General features: G+C 36.2%; 1 protein-coding gene across 4 annotated transcripts in view; it reads left to right on the forward strand.

The window, feature by feature from the left end:
• GABRA1 (gamma-aminobutyric acid type A receptor subunit alpha1) overlaps positions 1 to 26,321 on the forward strand; it is a 44,015-nt gene extending 17,694 nt beyond the window's left edge. For all 4 annotated transcript variants that reach the window (XM_037398148.1, XM_037398149.1, XM_037398150.1 and 1 more), the window contains exons 5-10: positions 4,817 to 5,037; positions 6,680 to 6,762; positions 11,356 to 11,499; positions 17,078 to 17,230; positions 19,850 to 20,052; positions 23,506 to 26,321. In XM_037398148.1, coding sequence (XP_037254045.1) covers positions 4,817 to 5,037; positions 6,680 to 6,762; positions 11,356 to 11,499; positions 17,078 to 17,230; positions 19,850 to 20,052; positions 23,506 to 23,814 — 1,113 coding nt within the window. In that variant the 3' untranslated portion in view covers positions 23,815 to 26,321. The remainder of the gene's footprint in view (positions 1 to 4,816; positions 5,038 to 6,679; positions 6,763 to 11,355; positions 11,500 to 17,077; positions 17,231 to 19,849; positions 20,053 to 23,505) is intronic.
• Positions 26,322 to 27,430: the final 1,109 nt, after the last annotated feature.

The raw sequence follows: 27,430 nt of genomic DNA on the forward strand, positions 1-27,430 counted from the left end.
AAACAATGTCAAGGGATGGAATAACAGAGAAAGTAACTTTTAGGAGATAGCTTATTTTCCCAAATTAACTTTATAAAAGACATGGTTTTCCTGATTGCTTGGAAAATAGCATTTATAAAACTACAGTCAGATTTATCAACTGATGCCATGGTATTTAAATAAGAATGATCTGGGCAGCACAGACTTTGTGATCAGTCGTGCTGCTGAGAAGACCTGCAATGGAAAGGTAATCTAGGGAAACAGCTAGACTGGGGACTTGCCTCCTCAGCACGTGCATACAGTACTGTCTAAGTGCTATATATACCATGAAGAAGAATTAAAAACCAAAGTCATTCAATGACTTCTGCTCTTTTATTCTGTGATAATTTTGTGGAATTATGATGCCTACTTATTACCCTCAATTACACACTGAACGAGGAGAAATTCCTTAGATTAAAGATTGGTAGAAACCACTGACAGCCACGATTTGTATTCTGGTAATCGATTCAGTAAAACACTTCATCTTGCTTTCCCATTTCTGTCTCAAATCAGGTAAAACCAATCACGTCACCACTGGACAAACTGAAAATTTTGAACACAGTCATGTGACTGAAATATGTATTTTTTTAATTTAATAGTCTTTGAATTAAAACTGTAGAACTGCAGCTTGTAAGTGATCTGAGATTGCTCCCTTTCCTAAGAGACCTGACTTCCTGGGACAGATCTCTTGTTAATTTCCTGAAAATTAACATAAATTATGTATTGAGCTGGACGTAGGTGCTTGTGGGAGATGAACAAAAAAGAGTGACAGATATATGCAGGTGAATGTATGCTTTTTATTAATATTTATTAGAATTGTTTTCTATAAGTCAGCTAGCTAAGCTACTGTTTGCGCTGTTGAATCAGATCTACTAGAAAATTCCAATAATGAATGGCAATCTAATAAACTAATGGACATGGATGCTTTCCTACATGTAGACATAAATTTAGAGTAACTGGTAGGCCTGCTGAATTACTTGAGACTATGTAATGTCTGGACTTTAGCATCTACTTATGCCTTGTGGTTTCAGGTGATTTAATTATTAAGTAAAAGGTAAAGCTAATTTGGCTTTCCTAGGACAAAGTGATGTTTGTATGGGGTTTGGGTTTTAAGGAGGAATAATATAGCGAAGCCAAAAATAATCTCCTTTCAGAATTAAGAATAAGTATATTTGGAAGAAAAATACTGATTTCAGCAACAATTCAGTACAGCTGAATTACTATAGCATAAGCAATCACTACATTAAAAAAAATAATCTCAAAACCAGTTAAAAAAACATACCATATTCATTGGCTGCTGATTTTTACTTAGTTGAACAGGAGAGAGAATTAATCAGTCTCTTAATGAAGTGTGTGACCAAGAAACACACAGGCAGGTGTGTTTTGAAAACTAAAGAATCACAGAAAAGCAGAGACTGTAAACCTCCTACTTGCCTCCCCTAAAAAGTAATGTGTGTGCAGCCTACTCATGCTAAATCTTTTGCTGAAGGAAATAAGTGTGAAATCAGAGACAGAAAGATAAAATGAAGAGCTTACCAGAAAACAAATTTTATGGTAATTTCAATGTATGTCTAGTGCAAAGTCCTCTGTGCATACCACAGGTTGGTTCCATCATTTGAGGGCTACCCCACATTTGCTCTGGTGAGCAGATTTACAGTAAGTGTCAAGCGAATTGTGGGATTTCGTCACAGGGAGGCCTCCCGAGCAGCTGTATTGGGAAGGATGCGCTGCTGTCTGCACCCGCGCCTGATGGCCGGGAACTGGCAATGAGCTGTTCCAGCTGATGCCATATGTTATGAAACTACAGCCACAGTGAGGCATCAGCATACCTAGACCATCTGTTTGCAGAAATCCAATGAGGCAGTTATATAGATAGTAGGCTGATATATCAGGGAGTACATGGTGTTCCTACCCACTCTCAATACACTCTTTTAAGAGCAGCATATACATAACCTGTTATTCTATAAAGAGAATGTCTTGGCTTGTTCTAAAACTTAATAAAGTTAAATAGGAGAAAACCACTTCTTAAAAGAAAACCATCTCTTTTTGGAAGAACTTTGCAGGTTTTCAGGCATGCTTTCTCAGATGGTGGATTGAACTAATCAACAGATAACTGGCTGTTCTCATGTGACTGTCATTTTTGTGAAATTTCTGATGTATACTATCCCGAATAAGAAACATTTTAAAATTCACTTTTTTCATAAAGACAGAACGTTGTTTTTCTAGTAGACCTTCGTTCCCACTCCTTCTGTATTTGAAGTTCTTGAGGAATGAATGTCTTATCTTGCTACCTGGACAGCACCTTGTCTGATGCAGACCACAGGGTGGTCTATCCTATGAATAAACAGTCTCCATGAAGAGCTATTAGATGAGTAAATCAGAGAATGTTTAAGTCAAAGTGTTATAAATATTCAATACCATACAACTTATTGCCAAAATGCAGATAGGAATCTTCTTTCTTTACTTGCACACTAAGGAATGAAGAGTCTCTGCTGCAGAGAATTTATTCCAAATGTCATCTCAGTCATGTGTTTGCACATAGACCACTGCTATAGTACATGGTTTGGAGAAAATCCTTTCATTCCCTTGTTCTGTATGGCACCCTCCTGTAGAAGAAAGCCCTAATCAGAATATATGATGACTTGACCTTAAAGATCAGCTGTCTGTCAGGATTCATTTGAGGAGACTTACTGTACTTATTACACTGGGCAGTGAAAGCTAAAGAGTTGAGAATCTCAGCCAAAATGAATTCATCCTATATGGTGCAATGGACTAGGATAGAGAAGGGTTCAGTCTGTGCCAGGTATGACCTGTCAGCTACTTTTTAATTGGGTTTTATCTTATGCTGTCAGGTCCCTTATCAAATCTCTCAGACTCCTTGTTCTTTTCCAGCATAAGAACCTTATGTTCATATAAAGTGAAGAACCAGACTCCCTTCTCTCAACCTGTACCACCTCCCACTCACCTCCTCCTTCGCAGTTGAAAGAGATAAAAAGGGAATGGCTTACAGGCACGCTGAAATGATGTCACCTTCTGGGCATGTCTTTTGCCTTTCCCATGTATGTAGTAGGAAATTTTCTTTGGTGCTAGTAAAACATGGAGGAAATCCAATATTTTAACGCCATCTATTGCCTTTTAAATCGCCTTCTCTCCTACCCTGCTGCACACCTGGGGCAAGATTTTGCACACAGGTCGACCTAAGGCCCCAACTCAGCAAAATTCTGAAGCAAGTAGCTGGCTATAAGTACACAACTGCTGTCACTGGAGCTGAACAAATCCAGGCTTCAGCAGCTGCTGAAGATTGTAGTCAACCTGCATTATTGTACATTCAGAACATACAATTTAAAAAAATGGAAATACAATTAAGTGTGCACCAAAATGATTCCCAGGTCTGGGATGTAAACAAAACAAAATAAAATCCAAACAAACCCAAAGTAAGAACACTCCACAGAACTACAACATTTCCATGTCCACAAGAAAATTCTTTAGGCATTTCATGCCCTAAACCCAGGAAAAATACACCACCTGTAAGAATCACCATTCCTAATTACTGCTAGTTGCAACAAGGAACCAACAACTCACAATTGCTTACATTGTATGGAGCGTTGCTGTTTGTTAAAAGAAAAATCACGAGTCTAAGGGAGTCTGCCACAGAGAGGTTTTGCATACTCATTCCAGAATGTTTGTCTTTACTAACATATTCCTTGGAGCAGCTAATTTCCCTATACCTACGTGTGCCTTCCCACACAGCAATTTCCTTTATTTCAGGATTTGCCATCTCCATTAGCAGGAGGTCTCAGCAAAGGCTCAGTTTCTCAGCCAAAATATTATTATTCATGGTGACTTTGTAGAGTGTTTCAATAGCTGCTTTTGACATTTATCACAATATCATAGCCATGAATGACGGAAGGGGCAGGATAATGCCATACTGAACTTTCATTCCGGAGTGGAATTTTTCCCTGGGAAAATATTGTACTCTACAGCATTCACAGAAGTGTTTCACATTTTCACCCCACATACATCTATATTTTATATTTAATACTCCAACATATTTTTCCTAATTTCGCCCTCTCCCTCTTAACCTTGTTCCTGTTACTTTGTAATAAATAATTTATTCATTTCATATGGAGCGTTGGGTATTTTGATTCTTCTTGTGTACACCAAGTCAGCCACTGCATCTCTTCTCCATTGGCCCAGTCCTTGCATAACCGACCTACGTTTCTTCATCCCAAGCTGTCCTCAGCTTGTGCTCTCTGTAGTCCAATGATTTGGCCCAATGAGCCATTCCCCATCTCATAAATTAGACCACATAATTTTAGTGAATTGTGAACTTTTTGCAGGTTGACTACATGCTTATGCTAATGAGACACTGGGAACAAAAGGCTCTAGCAAGACCCTGTCTCACCAGGCTTATTTCATTTTAAGAGATATATCCTCCTGTGCTATGCATACTGGCTACAGATCCACAGCTTCAAATTATAGTTTTATGGAAGGTGAAGAAAACTAAGAAGAGGGTGAATTATTTTGTTTCCACTACATTATATCTCAAATTCTTATCTAACTTTTGATATACCATTCTCTCTGGCGCTTATTCTGTTGAACACAGTAATGATATTGTAACTGTTTAATAACCAGCTTCAGGTACATTGTAAGTAATATAGAGAATAAAAGTTCTGATAATTGCTAATTTCATTAATAGTCATCTTGCTTCTAGGGAATGGTAAGAATATATTTTTCGAGTTCTTATATTGCAACATATGGTATCATAAGCATTTCCCTTTTTTCTGAATTGATGTAGGAATATACTATAGATGTATTTTTCCGCCAAAGCTGGAAAGATGAGAGATTAAAATTCAAAGGACCTATGACTGTTCTCCGGTTAAATAATTTAATGGCCAGCAAAATTTGGACACCTGATACCTTTTTCCACAATGGAAAGAAGTCAGTGGCTCATAACATGACGATGCCAAATAAACTATTACGAATTACAGAGGATGGGACATTGCTATACACAATGAGGTGAGCCCTAAATATTATATCCTTAATTTAGTTTGACAATTTAACTTGTTGAAGCATCATATTTTCCCAACAGGAAACAGGTTCCTTTTTGAGCATAATTTGATTCCTGCTTAGCAATTATTCTCACAATAGGTCATGGAATGATGGACAAAGTGAGGCATTTGCAGTGTTTATTTTTTCCCCTCCTGCTGTGCTATTTTTGCAGTCACTGGATGTTTCTTAATGGTTGATTTTTAAAAGGTACCTATTGTATGAGGAATCCATCAGTTTGCAGAGGACTTTAGTTTGGAATTACTTTCAAGGATTCCATCAGCAAAGTATAAACAAGTCTGGAAGTTTAATATAATCTAGACTACTAGATCGAGTAGAAAGGATTTTAATCTTTGGATCATATAGAATGCAGAGTCTAAGAACTAGCAGGTGCACACAGAATTCATTACCCATTCTTCATATTTCTTGTTCTTGGGAATACATGACAGTCTAAAAATAGACATTTCTTATTCCATTCATAACCAGAAAAACAAGTCATTGAAGCATTTGGAGAATTAGGAGCAAAAATTATTTTTGTGCTGGCACCACTCATACTAAAAATACATTATTCTCTTAATGAATGACTGAACTTTAGCTATCCAGTTGTCAAACGAGGAGTTAAATAAATCCTTTTGAAATAAAAATGATATACAGTCATAGAAACATTCTGGCTTAAAGGACTGCAAATTAAACAATGAAAAAAATGGTATGTTGTCTCTAAAGAGCTACACATCCTCTGTGTATGTCTTCCATAGAATCATACAAGGTATGAAGTAATTCTGTTGACTTAAAGGCAAGATGGATAGCTTCGTATGTAGGTGAATGCTGAGTTTTCTTTTAACAATTTTAAAGATGTTTTTAAAAACAGTACAAGTATTTGGAGAAAAAGTCTCCAGGCTTTTGGGAGCCTGTCAAATGTGTTCAATTTATTCTGCAACATCTTTCAAGATTGCCTAGACTAGGGTAGAATCTGCTTGGCTGGTAGTTATACATGTCCAGGTCAATTTTTCTTGTCTTCCTAAATGCTTGGCTGTTAGGGATTTAATCCACAGGAACATTATCTTGGCAGCACATTGTTCACATATGTCTCTCTTTTGACCATAACCATTTCTATTTGCTCACCTTTGCAAGTGCCTTAATGCAATCTTCTGCCTAGTATTCAAGTATTGTTGTTCATTCCTTGCAGATGTGTGGTATGTGACTGTTTCAAGTTTATTTAATCTCTTTTATTGAGAAACATGTTTGCACCCAAGCTGATAGCAATGAAATGATTTCAGCAAATGCCTGAGCATCCAGAGTGGGCCAATTTAATGGTGGCAGCAAGGAAGCAATTTCAGTTGCTAATAGATTTTAACCCTCACGCCAAGTTAGAAGTCTGAGCATGACTCTGCTGCACAGTGAAACAAGGTAGAGGGGCAGAGCCAGTGGCACTGGTGTGCCTACATATGCCTGTCAGCACCCTCAGCCAGAGAATTCAGGTCCCGTTCTAGCTGCTAATTAATCACATAACAGATATTATGCTATACTTATTCTATGTGTCTTAATAGAAGTCTATTTGCTATTTCTATGAAACTAGAATAAATGTGTCCTTTTGCTCATTAATCCATTATAGATTGACTGTGAGAGCAGAATGTCCAATGCATTTAGAAGACTTTCCTATGGATGCACATGCTTGCCCCTTGAAATTTGGAAGCTGTAAGTTTATTTTAAATTGAGGATTCTCCCTTTTTAGGCCACTTTAAAAAAGTATTTTGCAACTGAGAAAACCTCAAGGTTTAAATCTTGTGTATTTTCCACTTTTTTTTGGCAGGGTTGTATTTTTATTCTTATATATATTTATATTTAGTATAATGAACCTCTTCTATGTGTCTTAAATATTCTCCAATGTCATGCCTGGACATTTATGAAGGAGAAGAATGACGGTGCTCTAAACAACTAGAAAAGTAGTTTGTCATATAGAAAATGTTGTTAATCTTACAGTTGCTTTATTTTGTTAAGACCCAAAATCAATGTTAGAGAAAAATAATACAGACCATGGATAACTGAATTGGTTTAGGTTAAAACAATTTAGAATAAAATTTTGCCTAAGATTATAAAATATTCATACTACAATCATACAACATTTCTGGAAGTGAAAAATCTCAGAAATCTCCAAAAAAGAGTCCTAAGCTTGCAACATTTGTAACCTTAGGTTAGAGAACATACTGGACAAAACGTAATGTAATTGAAATCAGCGTAGTAACTGACAAAGCTTTCTGTAAATTGAGAATTTCCGCTAAAACTTTAATTTAAATAAAAACCCACCTGACACTGATACCTCCAAACTTAGCTAAACATAATATTTAAAAAAAAAATAAATATAGCCCCCCTTCAACTCTTTAAGTAAAAAAAGAGACAACAAACAAAACAAAACATAGTGAAGAGCTGTTTTACTTCCATTGGCTCAACACAAACCAGGAAGACAAAATGTGTAGATGTAATAGTGTATAAATTGTTTCCTCAATGGCTATTTTTTTTCTAGTAGGGATGGGTCGTTTCACTGATAATGGGTACTTAGTGGCTTGATCAATTTTAGAAGTCAACACACTGAACACCCAATTCATTCTTCACGTGATACCAGACAGGGTGATAATTTACTTTGGGCTGAACAGCTCTATGTTTAACATGAGAAAGGACTGATGTTTTGTCTTTAAAGAGCTACTAGCCTCCTAGATAAGATTTAGAGAACAAAAAGCTGACACAAACTTGGAGTATAACTGACAAGAATAGTTTACTCCTGGAATGTTAAATTTTCCTACAGTACTTCCAATAAATCTTCCCAATCTCCTGTGAAGCAGGAGGGTGGGGGAAGCCTGTCTCCAGCTACAGCAGGGCCAGTAGCTGCAGCGAGTTCTGGAGACCTGTGCACCTGAGATCCCAGTTAGGTCAGGAGTGGTCCCAGCACTGAATTTCTTTTGAAATGCACCTTAAAGTGTTTGTGTGGACTGCATGCTGGATCTGGGAGGTGGGAAGATGGCTACTTGTGCATGAAAGCTGCTAATGCAAAGTTAAACCATCAAGTTTTTGAACAAATGTGAGCTACCATAGACTTGATAAGACACTTATCACCAGCCCCATCTGTGCATCACTGAGCCACAGCCTAAACACTCAGCACTCCCTAGTCTGAGCAATAGTTCTCATTTTCTTCTGATGTTAAGTTTTTCCTAGCCCTCTGTGCCCCAGATTAGTGTACTCTTGGTTCACAAAGTGCATGGCTTTCCAGATTACTAAGGATCTTGCCTTGATTAAATGGTTAAGAGATGCAGAAGTTACGAATGAAAAGGGATAGATAATATGGATTTAAATACAACTCCAGAACTATAACACAAGGTAAAAACAAGATAGCAAAAAGATTCACAAATATAGCTGCATATCATTTGTATCTACATTGTTTTCCTTTTATCCTGAAAATAAAATATTGCTATAATACAAATAATTTTCTTAAATGAAAAAAAAAATCAGTGATATTTCTGACTGAAAGACCATTTCTTACACTAAAGTCAGAGGCAGTAACTGGCATTCTAAGCTCAGTGCAGATGTGTCTGTCATGTTTTGCAGGCTAGTTTGATTATTTTTTTGTTTTGAACACTAACTGGCTATCATGCCAGCTGTCCTAAACAGGACCTAGCAAAACAAGTAACTCCAAATGCTGGGAAGGGCCAGGAAACAAAATCAAGGAGTTTTCAGGGAAAGTGCATTCCCTTACTAAATTCAAGCAATTAGCTAATCTTGGATCCTCATGGGGGGCAGTTCCTTCTGTAACACGGCTTTACTGCAGACACTGCATGGGGAATTCACTGTCCAGAAGAGGACGTTAACGCTGGACCTCTCCCCTCCTCATCAGATTATCTGTCATCGTTATCAGGTTATAGAACATTTGTCTCAATATTTAGTTATTGATATAAATAGAAATCTCTCCCATGGGATAAATGGTTGGACCCAAGCAAGATGCAAAAATGAGACTCACCATTGTACACAGAAAAAGAACAGTTCTTATATTTACTTGCCATTTTTTCAGTGGAAATCATATTTAAATATGTGTAGGACATTTCTGTCAAATACCTAAGCCAATTCATTATAGTCCTCTTAATGGACTGAAAAATTTACTGAAAAAGACATTTAGTTGTCATGAAAGCCAAGCTTTAAGTACAGACTACAATATTGCACTCCATAGCTCCCCAAATTAGTGTTCGTCCAGCTCTGTTTTGGATTAAATTGGATAAAAGTTTTTCCATGTCCTCCCCTCTTACTCATCACTTGTTGGAGCTGGATTCAGGAAAGCCTCATATTGAAGGAGTTGCATGTCTCCCGTGGACTCTGCCGGTACTGTGGAGGCCAATAAATGTTTGACCCAGCTCCAAGGCTAAAGGGATTTGCCAAAATAGCAGCTTAAGCTAGAGGTTATTCCAATGTAAATTGAATGTGACAAATGCTAAAGAGATTCTGGAACAAAAAAATCTGGCAAAACAAAATCAGAAAGGCAGATGTTCTCCTCGACTCTTACCACAAAAATCTAATTGTCAGTTTAAAACTAAGGCCACTCTGGAAAGTGGCAGTGATAGGAGCAAAAGGCTGTGTTGCTACTTGTGCAGTACCTGAATGGGAAGCTGGAGCTGAAAGCAGAACAGGGAACCGAATCCAGCAGTTCCAGGGCAGGGCAAGCTGTTTCCAGCCCTGATGAGTGTGCTCCCTTTCCCTCTAACCCTGTCCAGGGGTCCTCAGCAGCTTAGGAAATCAGTCCTCTCCCAAACTACCCTCCTGCTCCAGAACAAGTGAAATGCTTGAAAATTGATATTATTATTGCCAGTCTTTCTTTATGTGACTAGGTTAGCAAGCCAATTCTTGTACTTACCGTGGCCATTATTTTTAAGGTTAGAATTTTTAAGATGTAATTTGCATTTACCATTGATTCCAAAAAGCTGTGTAAGTTACAGTGCTCAGGGAATATGAAGTCTGAGGGTAAAAGCACCCTTCTGCTTCAATCACGCAGGACCAAATGCCATGCAATTAATTTTGCCAGCACACTCCATCCACCAGCATCTCTTCAATTATTAACTGTTATCTCTTACACTGATAAGATAAAATTACTATCTCACAAGTGAAGCAAATCAGATTCCTTCCTTTCCTGCTTGCCAGTCCTGAAAAATGGGAAAATCTTATCCTGTAGGTAGGAGTCTAGTGTCATTTTAAGTGCCCTAAGATGTCCCATCTGGCTTCCAACTGCCTTTGGTGGGTGCAAGCTTTATGTAGGTTCTGATCACACATTCGGTCCCATACGTGTCTGAATACTCTTAGGTGTGAAGAATGACACTAGATGCCTCTATGTAGACAGCTGACTCCCACCCAAACTGCTCAGAGCTAGAGCTGTCAGACTCTAGATGACACAAAATGACAGAAGAATTTTACAATGGGACTAAGATTAAAAATATTTATATATAGTTTAATTCCTGAAATAACTTAAATAACATACTAGTAACAGCACAAAACACCCAGATGGCATATGTAGTATGCTACTGAATTATCTATGTAACGTAATAGAGTACTCAGATTTGGAGAGCCCACAGTGTTTTTGTTTTTCTTTGCTCAAGACTCAAATAAATGTGAACTTGAGTGTGAGCATTTCCCAGAAATAACTAAAGGAGAAAAAAAAAAGTTAATTGTGATTTAAACTCACTTGAGTCTAGACAGCTTCAGAAATGTCTGCTATGTCTGTTAGCCAGCAAGGACAGTGTGAGGTTGGGGGTAACCAAATGGAGAGCTCTTGCAAGGCTGATGATGAGAAGGTCACTGAAGCCACTCTGAGAAGAACTTACTTCCTTACAATGGCCCAGACAACACCACACTACGACAAACGGAAAGGACCGGCACCCATCTTGCTTGATAGGAGTTAAAAGTTAGAAAAAGAGTTTTAAGTTCTCACAAATGCCCATAAAATTCCACATCTCACTCTTGCTTCTAGTTACTCAGAATTTACATAGGTAGGAATGATGTAAGGGAGAGGAATATTGTCATGCCATTGAGGACCAACCTTAATCCCACCCTACAACAGATATTTAGCTAATCAGTGTATGGATAGACCTATAAAATCAGTTGTATTTCCCATAGAAAAAAAAGAAGCTAGGTGTGGGTTTCTACAGATAATTGAAGATAATTTAATAATCAAACTACTGCTCAAAACGTTTTTTTGGATAAAGCCCTATGGCAATAGAAAGTGCAAAGCTGAAATGCAATGTATTTCTTTTAAATTAGATGCTTATACCAGAGCAGAGGTTGTGTATGAATGGACACGGGAACCAGCAAGGTCAGTGGTTGTGGCTGAAGACGGCTCTCGATTGAACCAATATGATCTGCTCGGACAAACTGTGGACTCTGGAATTGTTCAGTCCAGCACAGGTCTGTGAAAAAGTTTTTTTGGGAAGGGTCATGTTTAACTGCCAGAACATAGTTTAGAGAAGGAGAAAGAATACCAAGACCAAAGAGTGAGAGAAGTAAATTGCAATATATGAGCAAAACATGACTATGAAAAGATAACATATCCTGGGATTATTTTCCTGCTTCATGAAGCTGGTGCTTATAGTATTTGAACAATTTGAAAGCTTCCTGTAGTGACAGCTCTAGCTAGAAAAAACAGTAATTTACATTATAAAGAAGCAGCCCTCATATCCTTATCATATCATCTGCCTACTATATAAGCTCAAAAAAAATAGTATATGAATATGAATCCTCAGGGATCATATTCCTGGAGGCAGTGAAGTAAGTTGCTAAAAGCGATTGTATAGTTCCTCAGTGAGGTATTTAGAGAGTGAAAAAAAAATAAAAAAATCATCAAATTAAAAACCATCTGGAACATCCAAACAGGGTTTAGGTGTCTTAATGCTAGCATCAGCTTTAACTCCAAAACTATTTATAAGAAACAGAAATATAACCAACATTAATAGTATAATATACCTGTAAACTTGAAGCTGGCTTAAAACATTTTTCACTTTGCAGTGTTTGTCTGAAGATGTAATTTATTTTTTTAAAAAATAATTTGGAAGGAGCATGAAGATCAAAATACAGTAAGAAACTGAGCACTGGGCATGAACAAGAACTCAAAGGGTTGACTAGAGTGACTGTTGGTTGGACCAAAAGAAGCACTACACGAAGTGGTTGTATTGCTTTGAATACACCCAATGGTTTGACTGAACTAGAGAAGTACACTTACACCTGCATAAACCAAACTTTCTAATGTGTCATTCATAAAGTCAATGAACATTTAAGGAAAAGTGAGTCACTTTAAGCTGAATCCTAACTTGTGTCTGAATTTTTTTATTTAGCTTGCCAAAATATGTTCACACACTCTATTAAGCCAACAAAATTTCTCACAGACAAAAGTTTCTAGTGAACCATTCGTCAGTTTACTGCTTGGAAGCTTCTGTTTAGTTAATGTAATCATAAAAGAAGTGGGATGGCAATAATAAGGACTTTGCATAAGAATAATACCAACACAACCGCTCCCATAGAGTCACTGCTTCTATTATCGAGCGCAGAGGCATGCATTGAAGTAAAAAGGGAAGAACTCTTGGCCTGGCCACAGCTAGAAATGTTGCCATTGACTTCTGTGGAGCCAATAATTCACCGCAGCTGCCCTTTGCTGAAAAGTCAATAGGGTTTGGGAGGAACTGCAAGGATCTTGAGCTCTTCACTCTTTTTGTTCTGAAGCTACTCACTTGGAGAGACCTTGGCGACCTCTGTGCCTGCCCTTTTGCACTCATTGCCAGTTCTTGGCTTGTTGGATGCATTATAAGGGTACCAGGATAAGCAGAAGAGACTCATAAGCTTGGAAACCAAGTAGATAATACCAGGTACAGTTGAGGGTAATTAGATAGTAACATGAGAAACACCCTACAAATTGTTAAGAAAGGCAGATATTTTTAAACAGAACTGAAGACAAATATAAGTAGTGTAAAAACTCTTCATGCATTTACATGAAGAAACAACAACAAAAAATGTTTTGCTCATGATACTTCATAGGTTTGAATTCTGCCTCCTTTTTCTGCCTGAAGAGACTCTTTACCATGCCTAACTAGAAAGCTAAATACAGTATAGTTAGTATTTGCTGAAATAAAGATGCTATTGTCTACATACAGAAAAAAATTACAAAGTTCTAAATGCAATGGTTATCTAAACTCAACAAATGCCTATTACAGAATCGTTTTAGTACTAGACTTGCAATCCTCTTTAGTTACTACCTGATAAAAATATACAGTGGTGGAAGAAACACATTTATTGCTTGCAAGTTCAATGCCTCATGGAAAAATTCTCAATTTGCTTTGGAAAGGAAAATGCTTTTCTTCCCCCAAAATAATGGTGGTCAGAAATAATGGATCAGTCAGAAGTGGTTAATAATCACTTTTCTCTACATTTAGGTAGGTGGGCAGCTAGTCTCAGCAGAATCCCCCAATTTTTTTTTTGTCCCCAGTCACCTCTCTTTTAAGGTACAACATATGTAATGAAAATTATGAAATCCCTCCCTGCTTTAAGAGTTGTGAATGATGACTCATCTGACAAAAAGACAAAAGGAGCTGCAGACAGTCTTCACTTAAGAGATCTCAGCACCTTTATTAGGCAAGAAAATGAAGCTCTTGTGCAGCTGATTCTGTGGATCATTAGAGGAATTTATAACATCTTGGGCAATTTTAAGATGATATTTATAGTTGTCTGGAAATCCAGACATGTGTTTTCCAAGAATTTGGGTGTAACTGGGTTACTCTAAACATCCTCAAAAATATTAAATGATATGGTGAATCCATAAAGTTGGTTGGTTTGTTTATTTTTTAATTTCTTCTTCTGCTAGTAGGCCATCTGCTATCCCTATTTCTAGATCTAGAACAAGATAACTACAAGTACTGTTTTTTTATGACAAGAGAATCTTGAAAGACTAAAACTTTTTTATAGTATAGTTATTCATCTATGATGGCAATGAAATATGCAGGCACTATAAGCTTAAAAATAGTATTAAATAAATGAAATTACAACTATTGTTGCTGCTGTTTTGCTTATCATCCATTTTTTACTTGTATGTTAAATTCCTGTCAGTCCAACTAATGGGCCATATTGACTCAGAAAGAGTTTTAAATGATCAGTTTTGCAAGCACCTTAACAGATGCTTAAAGGACTTGTGCAAGTTTCTATTTACATAGAATTATTTTGCCACCTTGAAAACATTGCTTTGCAGTGAGACTCCTCAGGATTTATACTCACAATGGTATATTTTTTTCCTGATGTTCTGCAGATCTGTGGAGAGGATGCTGTTCTTAAGTTTTCTGATGGGTTACATGGCATAAGTAGAAAATGAGAAATACTTTGTTTTAAATTAACGACAAATAAAGCCTTACTTACTGCTATAGTGACAGAAAGTATTATAGCTAAAACTCATTCCCCACCTCAAATCTTATGTCTGATGTGATGCACCTTAATTTTAGGTGCTAACCTGAAAAACTGGGTTTATTACAAATAGTTTACAGAACACAGAGTAATAGATTTGATGTAACTTTACTAAATTATCAACTATTGTCTTCTAAGGACACAGGTTAGCTTATACCACCTGGGCATTTGACGCAATTATTGTAATATACTGTAGAATTAAGGGCTGGTTAAAACCTGCAGCTACAGAAGAGATGAGCACAGGCACAAGCTCTTCCAGAGCACTGGAAATACTCAAATGTGGACAATCATTTGAGACATTAAGTTAATATAGATTAAGGAGTTGTTGGACCACTTTTAAATGCTTCATATGTGTAATACATATAAACTAATTCAAACTTCATGGAATAAATAAAATGAAAAACAACTTTATCTGCTCAACACGGTTATTTGTAGAAGACGTTAAGAATTCCAAGGAAGCTAAAAAGAAAAAACTTTCTTTCTAAGCTCTTTAGATAAGAGAATGTGAGATGCATAAGCTACAACTTGTGCTACAACTTTTGAAAGAAAATATTTTTCTCAAGAGCTATTTGAAATTTTAGCTTGTAGGGAATTTTATGGCTGAATTACAAACCTTTGAAAACAGAATTACAGAGGAATTGCTAGTGGTCAGTGGTCAGCAGCTGTCATGAATGTGACTATGCTTTTCAATAAAGCCATAAAACGTGGGAAGCTGAAGATTCAGTAAATTACTGGAGTACTTTCACGTCCTGCAGTTATTTAAACAAATCTCGTCAAAGATCTACTATCTTCTAATAAATGACTGCAGTCTGTGGGTACTGTGGAGATTTAAAAGCATGTATTTGCCTTGTAACTGAACTGTAGGTGCTATTCTAGGCCTATGCTCAGCCTGATTCACTCCTCATGGCATTACCTTTAGCTGACTTCTATCTCAGACCTGCTGCAATTCTTAACAGATGAGAGTAATCTCTGTCTTTTTAATTGCCTTTATGCTTTAAATCTTGTTCTCATTTTCCAGAGGTTAAAAATACTTTGATAATTTAAGCAGCTAAATAAAGCTTCAGAGCACAGTGGTGTGTGCACTCTGTATTCATAGCTTGCCATCTACAATCACTGAATTAATTCTGACATACCGTTGTGAGCATTCTATATCTGATGGCATTAAAATAGCTTCCCACGTCATATTTTAGTAGATAAAATTAAATTATTGGCTCTTCTAGCTAAGGCTGGCACTGTTCATAAGATTGTAATCTCTGGTACAGAAGAAAAGAGATTGTTTCAGTGAAAGTTAAAGAAAGGTGGGCAAAATTTGAGTGATAATTCCTACTATACTACTTCTGCCAGTCCTATTTTTGAGAGAAAATTTTTCTTGTATATCCTTTGCTTTACCTCTCAATTTATAATTAATTCTCTTTCCCCCCTTTGCTACTGTATTTTATATTGAAACATACCAGGAGTGTTGTCACATCTTATTTGTAAGTTTTCCTCAGGGTTATACATTGAGCAAGATTGTTCAGATGAATGTTCTTCTAGACTCTGAATTAAAGAAAAGGGCATTTGACATGCTCGATGCATAAGCAGTCAATGTCTAGACATAGTTTTTCAATCCAGTTTAAGCTTTTCCTGTACAAAAGAAACTTTCTCTTTCCAGCTACCTGCATTTTAAAATAGAATAACAGTAATTTCACATCATCTCTAATCTAGACAGAGGTTTCCATTCAGTTACATGTCCACTTGTTTCTTTCTTAATGTTTACTGCATGATAAAAAGAATCAATCTACTCCCCCCAAAAGTCACAAAAATAGGTTTTCCAATCCTTTGAGAACATACCGTTTCTCAAAATCCATTTTCAGTGATGCAAACAGTGATCTGAAAATGAGCCATTATGCACTGTGCTCTGGCGAGAAAGTTTTATACAGTTACATAAATACTTCAGATTCCTTTCAATTGCAATTGGAATATCCAGCTCATACGTTTTTGTAGCACCCAAAAAGTTAGCGCTAATGAAAATATTCTGTGTTATTCTTGCATTGTCCATTTACTTGAGGAGAGAATAACCATGTAGTAAAGTACTGAATTAGCAGAACAGGAACACTTAATCTTCAGTGTACGTAAAGCGCGGCCAGTGGTAATGCAGGCACGGTCACATTAACAATTATATCTTAAGCCTGGCCCAAGTGAAACACTTCTGAGTGCCAGTCTTGATTTAGCCTTGATATGTTTACATGTGTATACCATCTTCTAATGGAATAAGACCTTTCACAAGAGGCCCTAACGGGCACCAGTTAACGTAGACTTTTGTTCAATACTCAGCAGAGATGAAAATATGTAAATTTAATTAGCATTTCCCAGAACTGTCTGGTTTTGTATTATTAGTGGAACTTCAGAACCTGCTTTATTAAATATTGTCTTCAGAGCTGACCCAATTTGATCTGAAGACTTTTTTTCATAATAGGGGTGAGTGTAATGAAAAAATATTTTCTATAAAACCCTCTAATTTGTATATTTAGAAACGCTTTAATACTCCTGTTTTTCTTGTTTTTAGGGGAATATGTTGTTATGACTACACATTTTCATTTGAAGAGAAAGATCGGTTACTTTGTCATCCAGACTTATTTGCCATGCATCATGACAGTGATACTGTCACAGGTGTCCTTCTGGCTTAATAGAGAATCTGTTCCAGCAAGAACTGTATTTGGTAAGCAAGACTGATAAACCACTTGGCAATCGTAAGCCAAGGAGGTTTAAGAAATTTTATGGTAAAACTAGTTAGGTGTAACACAATATTGGAGAGCAATATGAGCCCCGACATAGCGCAGTGCACAATAATTAACACGTTTCATTGCAAAGATGTAGTAGAAACTGATTTAAGGTCTAAAGCTTTTAAGCTGGTTGTAAAAAGAGTCCTGAAGATACCTTAAGCAATCTATTACAGTTCAACTTTTCCAAAACAGTAAGTATATGAATAAAATATTCCTGACAATGGCAATAACACTCATGTTGGGGATTGTCAAAAAGACTTTAATCAATGGGTGTTGGTCATTTAACATCCTTGGGCCCTTTGAAAATTCTTAACCTAAAAATCTTTGTCATCAATCCTTTTTGCAGGCTGCTGCTAAAGGTTTCCCATTGTGCTTACAGCGGTGAATAGATACACTCGACAAATGCTGTAAGGAGGCAATATAAAGGACTCTAAGTTTATACAGTTGGTCCCTAGTGTTTTAACCACTGCTTGCAAATACTTTACAAGTAGAAACAAACAACTAACATGTTCTTTGGAGATATTAATAGTATATAATAAAAAAAAAAAAGAGAGAGAGAGAGAAGTTGCAACAGATCTTCAGTTAAAGAAAATAAAACCTGAGATTTCTACATGACTTAGTGTTTTTTGTGATGTTCAGGTAGGACACCTGAACACCTTTGGCAGGAGGAGGTGGAAGAACACACAGCCAAGTTGACTTTTACACTTGTTTCCCTACCTCAGGGTGCTGCTGGGGCAGGATGCCATGGGCCCTCCTGCTTTGCTGAAGAAGATTTACCCATTTACACTGGACATAGCAAAGCTGGAGAGTCCCAAGGCTTGATATGGCGAAATGCAGACTCTGAAACTCTTCTTGAACATGGGCTATTTTTATTGACCTTTTCTGGCACCCTTCACAGCTGTGCTGTAGTTTCCCAGTGCCTCTTGAAGTCAATCACAAATTGTATAGCCTTAGACCTCATGAACTAAGCGGAGGCTTTCTGTTGATATGCAGATGTGTGTTTAGAGAAGAATGATTTAGATCACAGCATAATTAAATTTGATTTACACGTTATTGTTTAGATTAACATCTAAAATTTTGGATTTTTATCATCAGCTTCACTAAGAATTAACCTGGGACTTTTATGGGCCTCTGTAGTCAAAGCTATTGAAGTTGTAACTATTTTACCTCTTTTTACACATACCATTTAAAAAGAAATGCTAGATCCTAAGCTTGAAATGCTGTACTTCACTGTCCCTACATGGAGAACAAAATTTCCTAGTCTCACAGTGAGCAATATATAATACTGAGCAATGTTCAAGCTGCTGTCTTCAGAGCTCAAGAACCTACACATTTCTGAAAGTTTTCCTTTTAAAAGACAGTTATTTAGTAAATGATCTTGTGTTTACTCCATCATTATGTATCAAGATAGCTTTTTCATTTCTTAATGGCAGTGAAGCAATGTTTCAGAAAAAGTCGCATGAATGTTTATACATACAGAAGCACAATTTACATCTTTCAGTCTAGTTAGTACCACAGGAAAAAAAAAAAATATTCTAAATCCTGTTTTGCTACTACATAGGGGAAACATAAGCTCACTAGCAAGGAGTCAAAGTCAAGATTAGGTTGTCTCTCAGGGAAGAGAAATTGCTTCCTCATTAGGCACTAATAATTCAAGCTCTTTACACCAGCACGTAAATGCATTGTTCGTTATTTGGCCTATTTTAGACCTGTGTACGTTTTCACTAATGCTCAGTGCAGCGCAGATGAACTTGTGAGACACATTCAATAGATGACAGTGCAGTTGTCAGGGTAACTCGTGGACATGTGATTTGATGTGAATGTCTAGCCTGCCCTTGTAGATTTTTTTTTTCAAGCAGCTGCAAGCAGAGCGAGTTCAATACAGTCCTGATGGCTCTTGATGGCCAGTTAAGGGAAAAGGTTCATCAGCAGTGAGAAGCTCTGATGTCAGAAGTGAAAATTACACTGTCATTGCTCTTACATAAATTCTTTGCTATTTTAGGGCATCAGTGAATAAAGAGAAGGCAGGAATCCGTAAGCCCATCATTTCCAATAGATGCGGTATCACATAAAGCTTAGTGCACTTGAGTATACATTTGAAGGAGCATATACCAAATAAGCTGAATGAGAACAATAAGGTTTTAATTTTCTACTTAAGTATCTCAGAACTGTTGCAGGAAAGAACTAAAAATGTTAAATTGTTACATCTGCAGGACAATTCACAGGGTACAGAACAACAACCATGATTATTCAAATACCGGGAAGCATAAAGAAGTACCCAGTCCACAGGTCAAAACGTTATTTCCATTCCAAATTAAAAAATATGATTCCACTATGACAGTGTTGAAAGAGTAAAGGTATAAAAGATGTTTTGAAGATCCTGCAACTTCCACAGATCTTGAAATCTGATATCCTCAGTTAGGAACTGAATTGAAGTGGGGAGGTTTATAAGAATTAGGGGTGAACTCGAGGCTTCCCATCTATCTTAACGGTTGAGAAATGAAGCACAACATATAGCCACTGATCTAAAGACACTAAAACTGTTTGTTTTGCAGGAGTGACGACTGTCCTGACAATGACTACTCTGAGCATCAGCGCAAGGAATTCACTCCCCAAGGTGGCCTATGCCACTGCTATGGATTGGTTTATAGCAGTGTGTTATGCCTTTGTGTTCTCTGCACTCATCGAATTTGCAACAGTGAATTACTTCACAAAGAGAGGCTACGCATGGGATGGCAAAAGTGTCGTTCCTGAAAAGGTAACACCACTTAACATCTATCCCAACAGGTCATAGTGTGTCATGCTTGGTCACTATTTGGGGCTTTTTTAGCCCATTAGAAGTTCTTATTATTTAGAATAGCAAGTAATTATTCCAAAAGACTTCCCTTATCTGTTCACACACAGCATTTCTACACATAAACAATATTGAATTAGACATTGAGTACCTAAATATGCTTCTGACATACTGGATGATATTTAAGCTATTAAGATTTTAAATTTTTACTGAGATTTTTTACTTGTGTGACTGAGCAGAAAGAAAATAAATATGTATTTCTTTTGAGGGTTGGCAATTAATTTTCTAGTGTTCAAGCAAGAGAAAATGTGGATGCCCCAGTATAAAAGTAGGAAAAAATCTTGTGGCTAATATATTTGATGGTTTCCAAAGTACATTGCTCCCCAACATGAACTTCAGGAAGACTGCTCTGTGATCATGACCAAATAAATCACTGCAGGACTTCTTCATTCCTTTTTTTCCCCCTCCTATTTTTCAAGAATAGAAATATTACTTTTAATTCTTAGTCTACAGGAGAAATTGATTTTTTTGGGGGGAGGAAGCATTGACAGTTGTGCTGGGAGTATTCAATCCTGATCCGTACCTCCCTGAACGCAACAGAGAGACGTCACACTGACACCCTTTGGTCTGGGATCAGACCTGGTCTGTAAATCACAGGTGCATCAAGAAATTCTTGAGGACATTCAGAGGATGAAAGTTTCCCATTCCTGTGAGTTATCATGTCAGCTGCTTCTGTGAGGAAGCACATTTGGTTGTGGTTCTGTTGCTGGTTTTTGGAGTTTTTTGAGAGAGAGATCTTGAAAGAGACTTTTAACTAGCCTAATTGGTTTTATGAACGTGCATGGACTAGAGATTCAGCAGAATAAATATTTGGAGGAGCAGATGTTACTCATTGTTACAGAAATACATGTGTTTAATTCAGAAGTGTATGCCTATATACTATTTTTTTTATCTTAGTTACATAAGTCAACGAGAAAACAGAAATAAAATTAGGACATGTACACAATGACAACTAATACAAAAGTAGTGTAGAACAAATGAGCGAAGTAAAAAACCAAACTTACAGGAATGAGCTGCATGACTGCTGGTGAATATTGAGTTTTCAGTTACTGATAATAACTTTCATTGAAAATATTTTTTTTTATTCCTTGTTGTGCTCCTGTCTTCATCATGTCTACTGTAGAAAATGGGCTGTACTAATAGAACAAAATCCTTAAATGTTAAACAGTGCCTTGTTAATATAACCTTACCTTGTAATACAGTTAGCATAATCAGACATTTCATTTCAAAAAAACCTAAATTTTCAGAAAAAACACACGGATATATACACAATATGAAACACTATTTAAAAGACTGGAAGTTTTATGTCTTTGCATTCCTCAGCAGGTATGGGTGTTCATGTCATTTGATCCAAATGAGCAAAGACACACCGGTACCTGTTAGAGGACATTATCTGCAGACACAAGGAAAGGCAAGCGAGGCAAACTAACAGTGAACAGAGCATCACAGCTTACTAAAATTTAGAGCTCTAATTAGCTGTCATTAGTTTTTCATAAAGTTGAATTTGACATGAAATATCAAAACCCTGACTGGTTTTGGGGCTTTCTATGGTTCAGATGCCCTATGACATTTAAAACTATAGAAAGAGTCTCCCCTGAGACTTCTGTGAAGCAGTTCTTTGCCTGCTGGATTTATTGCTGCTCACTGGGGTATCTGGCTGGGAGTGAAACAGGAGTGGCTTCATATTCAGCAAGCGTTGTGTTAGCAGCCTTCCTGCTCAGAAGGAAAAGAATGGACAGACAACTAAAACAAAAAATCTTTCTGACATTACCTTTTTTCTTTTCTGAGTATTTTTTCAACCTGTTTGTTTCTCCTATTCAGCAGAAATATTCTAAGACAATTTGAAGCTTTTTCTTAGCCTCAAGCTAAGCTGAATGTTATTGTCATGAAATAAAGAGCATCTACATCAGCATCGTTATGTGAATCCCTTCTCTTACTAAGTAGTAGAAATTTAACATTTTGGCTTTTATTTCCTTCCTGTGTAGGGCTCCAAGCCATGTTTCAACAAGCTTCTCCCCCCTTGCCTGAATGTTTTACAGCTTCCCTCCACGTTCCTAAATATCCTGCAGGAGCATATTCGCTGTTCACTTGAACAAGAACTTTTTATCAAAGCTCCCCGACTGGGTGGTCTGTATAGCTGTTAATCTATAGTTAATCTGTCATACAAAGTACTGCAATTGCTTTAAAGAGTATTGCCTCTGTGGGACAGCTACTTCTTGAACACAGAGAATTATATTTGCTATCTCGTGAAATGATATAATAGATCACATTCTGCTCATGTTTTCTCTTTAGCCATATCTTTAATTTTTTTCCTTCTAAGAGAATAAGATGGGTAACATGGGTAACATTTGCTTATTCTTTTTGTGGCAAATACTGCCTAAAGATTTTCTAAGCTCTTAGGATTTTTGGTGTTGTTATCTGGTTTTTTTTCTCATAACCAGAGGAAACTGGAGCAAAGTGATGCACAGTGCATCCTTGCACAGTGGCTGGAGGAAGGGTTTGGACTGTCTGCAACAGGGACAGTTGAATTCCATTTGGTATCCCCAGATGTGACAATTTAATTTTTTTCCTACAAGTACTTCCCAGAAGTAGAATACTAGAAAACACAAGGACTCAGGGGGAAATCTAGATATTCTTTCTAATCAGTAAGTTCTTCTCCACTAAAAGATTTTCAATACATTCTTGCTTTGGCAATATAGGTAGATGGATACAAAAATCATACAGTTAAATCCTTGTATCTGGAATGACGTTTCAGCCATTATGATCCAATTGTAACCTTCAAAAAAGAACATTAAGTTTCTGTTCCATAATGCATGTTCTTTTAGTGTAAACTGTTAGTGAACAGAATACTGGCAGCTTTGCATTTTATTAAATAATCCACTCTTCGAGTACATGGTCACATGATATTTTTATGTGTGGACTGTGTTAGAATGCCTCATATAACATCGTTTGTCTTGATAATGGAAAGCTACATTAAGAAATTCACTGTCTTTCAAAGTTTTTGTCCTGGTCAGGAAGCACAGCGGATTAAGGGAATATTGAATTATGAGTGGTTCGTCACTGATTATTACCATTAAAGGTAATTTTATTGATCAGTGAGCCTAGCTATTGGTAAAAGTCATCATTATAGTTTATCCATGATCTAATTTGGTTTTACTAATACAAATATCACAGACTGATGATTTTGTCTTTACCTAAATATTTCGCATGAGTCATATATCCAGACACTAACTTCTTTCTTACAGTTTGTTACAATTCATTGTATAAATTCAAATAACTGCAAATTTTTACAGTGCTTTTTCATAATCTTATCTGTTGAGAAGACAGTGAGAATAAAACATTTTTTTCTTTCTCCAGCCAAAGAAAGTGAAGGATCCTCTCATTAAGAAAAATAACACATACACAGCTGCAGCTACGAGCTACACCCCTAATATTGCAAGGGACCCTGGGCTGGCAACCATTGCTAAAAGCGCAACGATTGAGCCCAAAGAAGTTAAGCCAGAAACAAAACCTGCAGAGCCCAAGAAAACTTTTAACAGCGTCAGTAAAATTGATCGACTATCAAGAATAGCCTTCCCACTGCTTTTTGGAATCTTTAACTTAGTCTATTGGGCTACCTATTTAAACCGCGAACCCCAGTTAAAAGCTCCAACTCCACATCAATAACCTCATTTATTCATGTAGTTCTGTTTTGTCTTTTGCTCTGGGAATTGCTTCCCATTTTCATATATAGTAATTCCCCTTTGCTTCATTGCCTCTGTCTTAAAGAAAATAAAGGTTTCTTTATTTAACAAAAGGTAAAATATATCTGTATGTTTGAAAAACCTGTGTGTGAGGGAGAGAACAATATAAGCTATATACTTTGGAAAAATGGTTCTGAAAATGGGAAAGAGTTGTAGAATAACAAAAGGAAACTATTTGTAGACAGCTTAATACTGAATGTCCCCAAAAAGGTATTGTATATGTACATGAAAAAGATATTTTTATTGAAAGAATTGTGGGGAGTGGGATAGTATTCTTTATGATGTTCCTAATGCACATACTATACCATACCATTTATTCAACCACTGTTTATAATCTTTTCAAGGATGTAAAGCTTTCCATTTGCTGAATCCCGTAAGAGACGTTATTTTCCTAAACCCCTTTTCTCTTCTATATACCAAACCACCCAACTTACAATATTAAATGGTCTTTAAATGAAAAGGAAATCTACTCACTGTAGGTACAGTTTGCCACTGTATAGCACATAAGTTCTAATGGTAACAAATGCTTTAATCTGCTGTCTTACTGCAGTCTTGTTCTAAGCATTATCACTAGACTAGATTTAAAACCAGTTGCACGATCGAGTGCAGATCCCAAGTTTCTTCTATCACCTGTGTAATCCAAACAATTCCTGGATGCTTTTACAGATAGCTTTTACTCATCACTATGTTTTAACGAGTTAAAAAAAAAAACAACCAACAAACTTTTTGCAAGCTCTAGATATGTTGAATGTATTCTTTTATAAAATGATACATTAAAAAGAAGCTTTAGATTGAGATTTATGGATAGCAGAAAGATAAAATATAGTATTTAAATAATATATGTAAATATGCAGCATGAGATTGTACATTTTTTTACTTTTTTAAAGTTGCGTTCTTAAAACATTGTGTAGGATTCACCTCTTAGCTCTTAATATGTTGTTAAATGCTCAATAAAACATATTTAGAGCCTGAATAAAAAAAAAAAAAAAAGTCAGTGGTACTGGAAAGCCTAAAAAAATAAATATGCAGAAAGTACTTGGAATTAATTCCATTTGTAAAGTGGTTAAGTGTACAGTAGCTTGCAATTTGACAATGTCATCCAATGTATACTATTAGATTAATGACTGGTCTGCTCAGGTCATGCATAAATACTAAAGTATGGGAGTATATTTGGTAGGTAAAAATGGTGAAATATTTGTTAAGACAGAAGTTCATCTGTATATTACTGCTATATTTGCTGATACATAACCGTTACAATAAGTGATGTAATATATGTAGCATTAAATACAAAAAAGTCATACATAAAAGAATGTACAGGAAAATAGATTTTATTGAGTAAACTTACTACATTTCATTTTTACTGTAGCAATATATTTGTAGGAACAATATGTAAGGGCTTTAAATAAAAGATGTCCATTTTGCAGGTATCATGCTCCCTTTAAAAAAACAAATCTAGTCAGTATCATTGCTGCTGATTCTTACAAATAAAATTTCAGATAAAGATTTTTCAAAGATGGGAAGAACGGTGGGTATTTGCAAGCATCAATTAAAAAACCTTAATATATGATATTGAATTAATTTTAAAACAATGCTACATAAGCCTCTGGAGAAACAGCTACTGAGAATCAAATTTCATAGGCAATGTTTTCTAAACTTTCTCAAAAAAAAAAAAAAATCCAAAAATTTGACATTATCTACAAAAGGAAATAGTTAATGTTTTATTTAGAGAAGATTTTTTTTTTTTTAATAATGCTTCATTGTCTAACATTTAGTCCTGTCTAAACTTGATTAGTTATCTGATTGGAGCTTATTAAAAGGGGATGTTTCATCTTCTGGTATCCTGTGTAGATATATGTATAGAAAAAAATAAACTATGGCTCTTTAACTTCTGTGTACTTGTTTATCTTGTTATTTTTGGCGTTAAACTAGTGTGTTCATTTAGGGCATTTTATCTTTCTAGCAATTCATAGCTACCTTTTGGTCTGCATTTTGCACATTAGATGTGACTATTACTTAACTAGTCTGCTTTTTGCTATGCAATGATTGCATTATATCACCTCTTAGTTAGTCTATGCCAATAGTATTATACTGTATAAACTCGATTGCACAGTTTATCAAAGACAAGGTATTCTCTATGTAGCTTTTTTACAATGCTTTGCTAAACCATGTAATAATAGTAAGTCTTCCTTGAAAATAATGATACACTCTTATAGAGGACAGTTTCTGTTTACTCCTGGGATAATTTTAAAAAGATGACATTGAATGTTTATTGCACCTCAGTGCAGTGATGTGGCAATAAAATCTAAATCTAATAGAGGTTGTTTATGGCAGAAGCATGTATTGCTTTACAGAGTTTAGCAAAAGCTCTTTATTTTATGTCAGACTGTAATTCTATTATAATAATAAAGCTAAAAATGTTCAATAATGAAAGTGAATGTTTTACTTTGGTTTTCTTAAGTTACTGCCTTGTATGACACATTGCTTGATAAACTGCTATTCATTCAAAATCTTATTTTCTGCAGATTTGGTAATGAATGCAGTTTTAATAGATGTAATTTCCTGTCCAGTGTTTTCCAGGGACAAATATTACAACAGGAAGGTTTCTAAAATCTGATTCAACATTCAAAAAAGATAGTTCAGTCTGTACAATGTATATCCAGTAAAGCAATTAATTGAATCAGACGAACAATTGTTAAGGTTTAGGACCACAACAATGAAGATGATATAGGGTAGGAACAGAGTAAAATGCTTTGTCTCCCAGAAAAAAAGGCAGATAAACCACAGAATGGGAGTAAAAATGCGAGTATATCTGTTACAGATTTCACTGCTTAAATAAATGCACAGATCTAAGATAAACTATTAGAAAAGAGCCTCACGCTGGGTAAAATAATATTATTTTATTTATTTAATGAGTTGTGGGGATAGCATTCAAGCAAGCACGTGTATAACATGAAAATTTTAATTCTCAGCTCTTCATTCTTTCCCACATAGAAAAATACAGACAGAAAAAGTCATTCCAGTGCATTCAGCCCTCAAATTTTCTTGGAAAAGTTCCTGGAAAGCAAGGCTCATGTTCTTATGTAGGGAGAGACAACTAATTGCAGACACAGTTTTAGAGGATCCAAAGAAGGAAAGGCTGATGTGAGTGTATCTGTGTGCATAACGATATTCATAGTGCTCTTACGCATGAGTCCTACAGGAGTCTTCAAAATGGAAGGAAAGATTGTGTTAATACAGACTGAGATTCTATTAACTTATTATGCTTCCCTGTATTTTGAGTGAGAATAACGCAGTCTGAATCCCTGTTCCTTGCCTCCTACTACTAACTCCACAGAGATGAATCCCTATGGAAACCTACACAGGATTTTCTGGAGGAGTGTGGTAAAGAAAGTGGTGAGTGACACTGCTCGAACATCCCCCTCCTGTGTTCGCATGCCAGATGCAGAGCATACATAGAGGGATTCTCACTTCTCCTTTGTCACCGCTCAGACATTTTTAGGCAGAATTTTACTCAAGCAAAATGACTGAAAATATCTAGA

Source organism: Falco rusticolus, chromosome 8, assembly GCF_015220075.1.
Source record: "Falco rusticolus isolate bFalRus1 chromosome 8, bFalRus1.pri, whole genome shotgun sequence".
Classification (NCBI taxonomy): domain Eukaryota; kingdom Metazoa; phylum Chordata; class Aves; order Falconiformes; family Falconidae; genus Falco; species Falco rusticolus.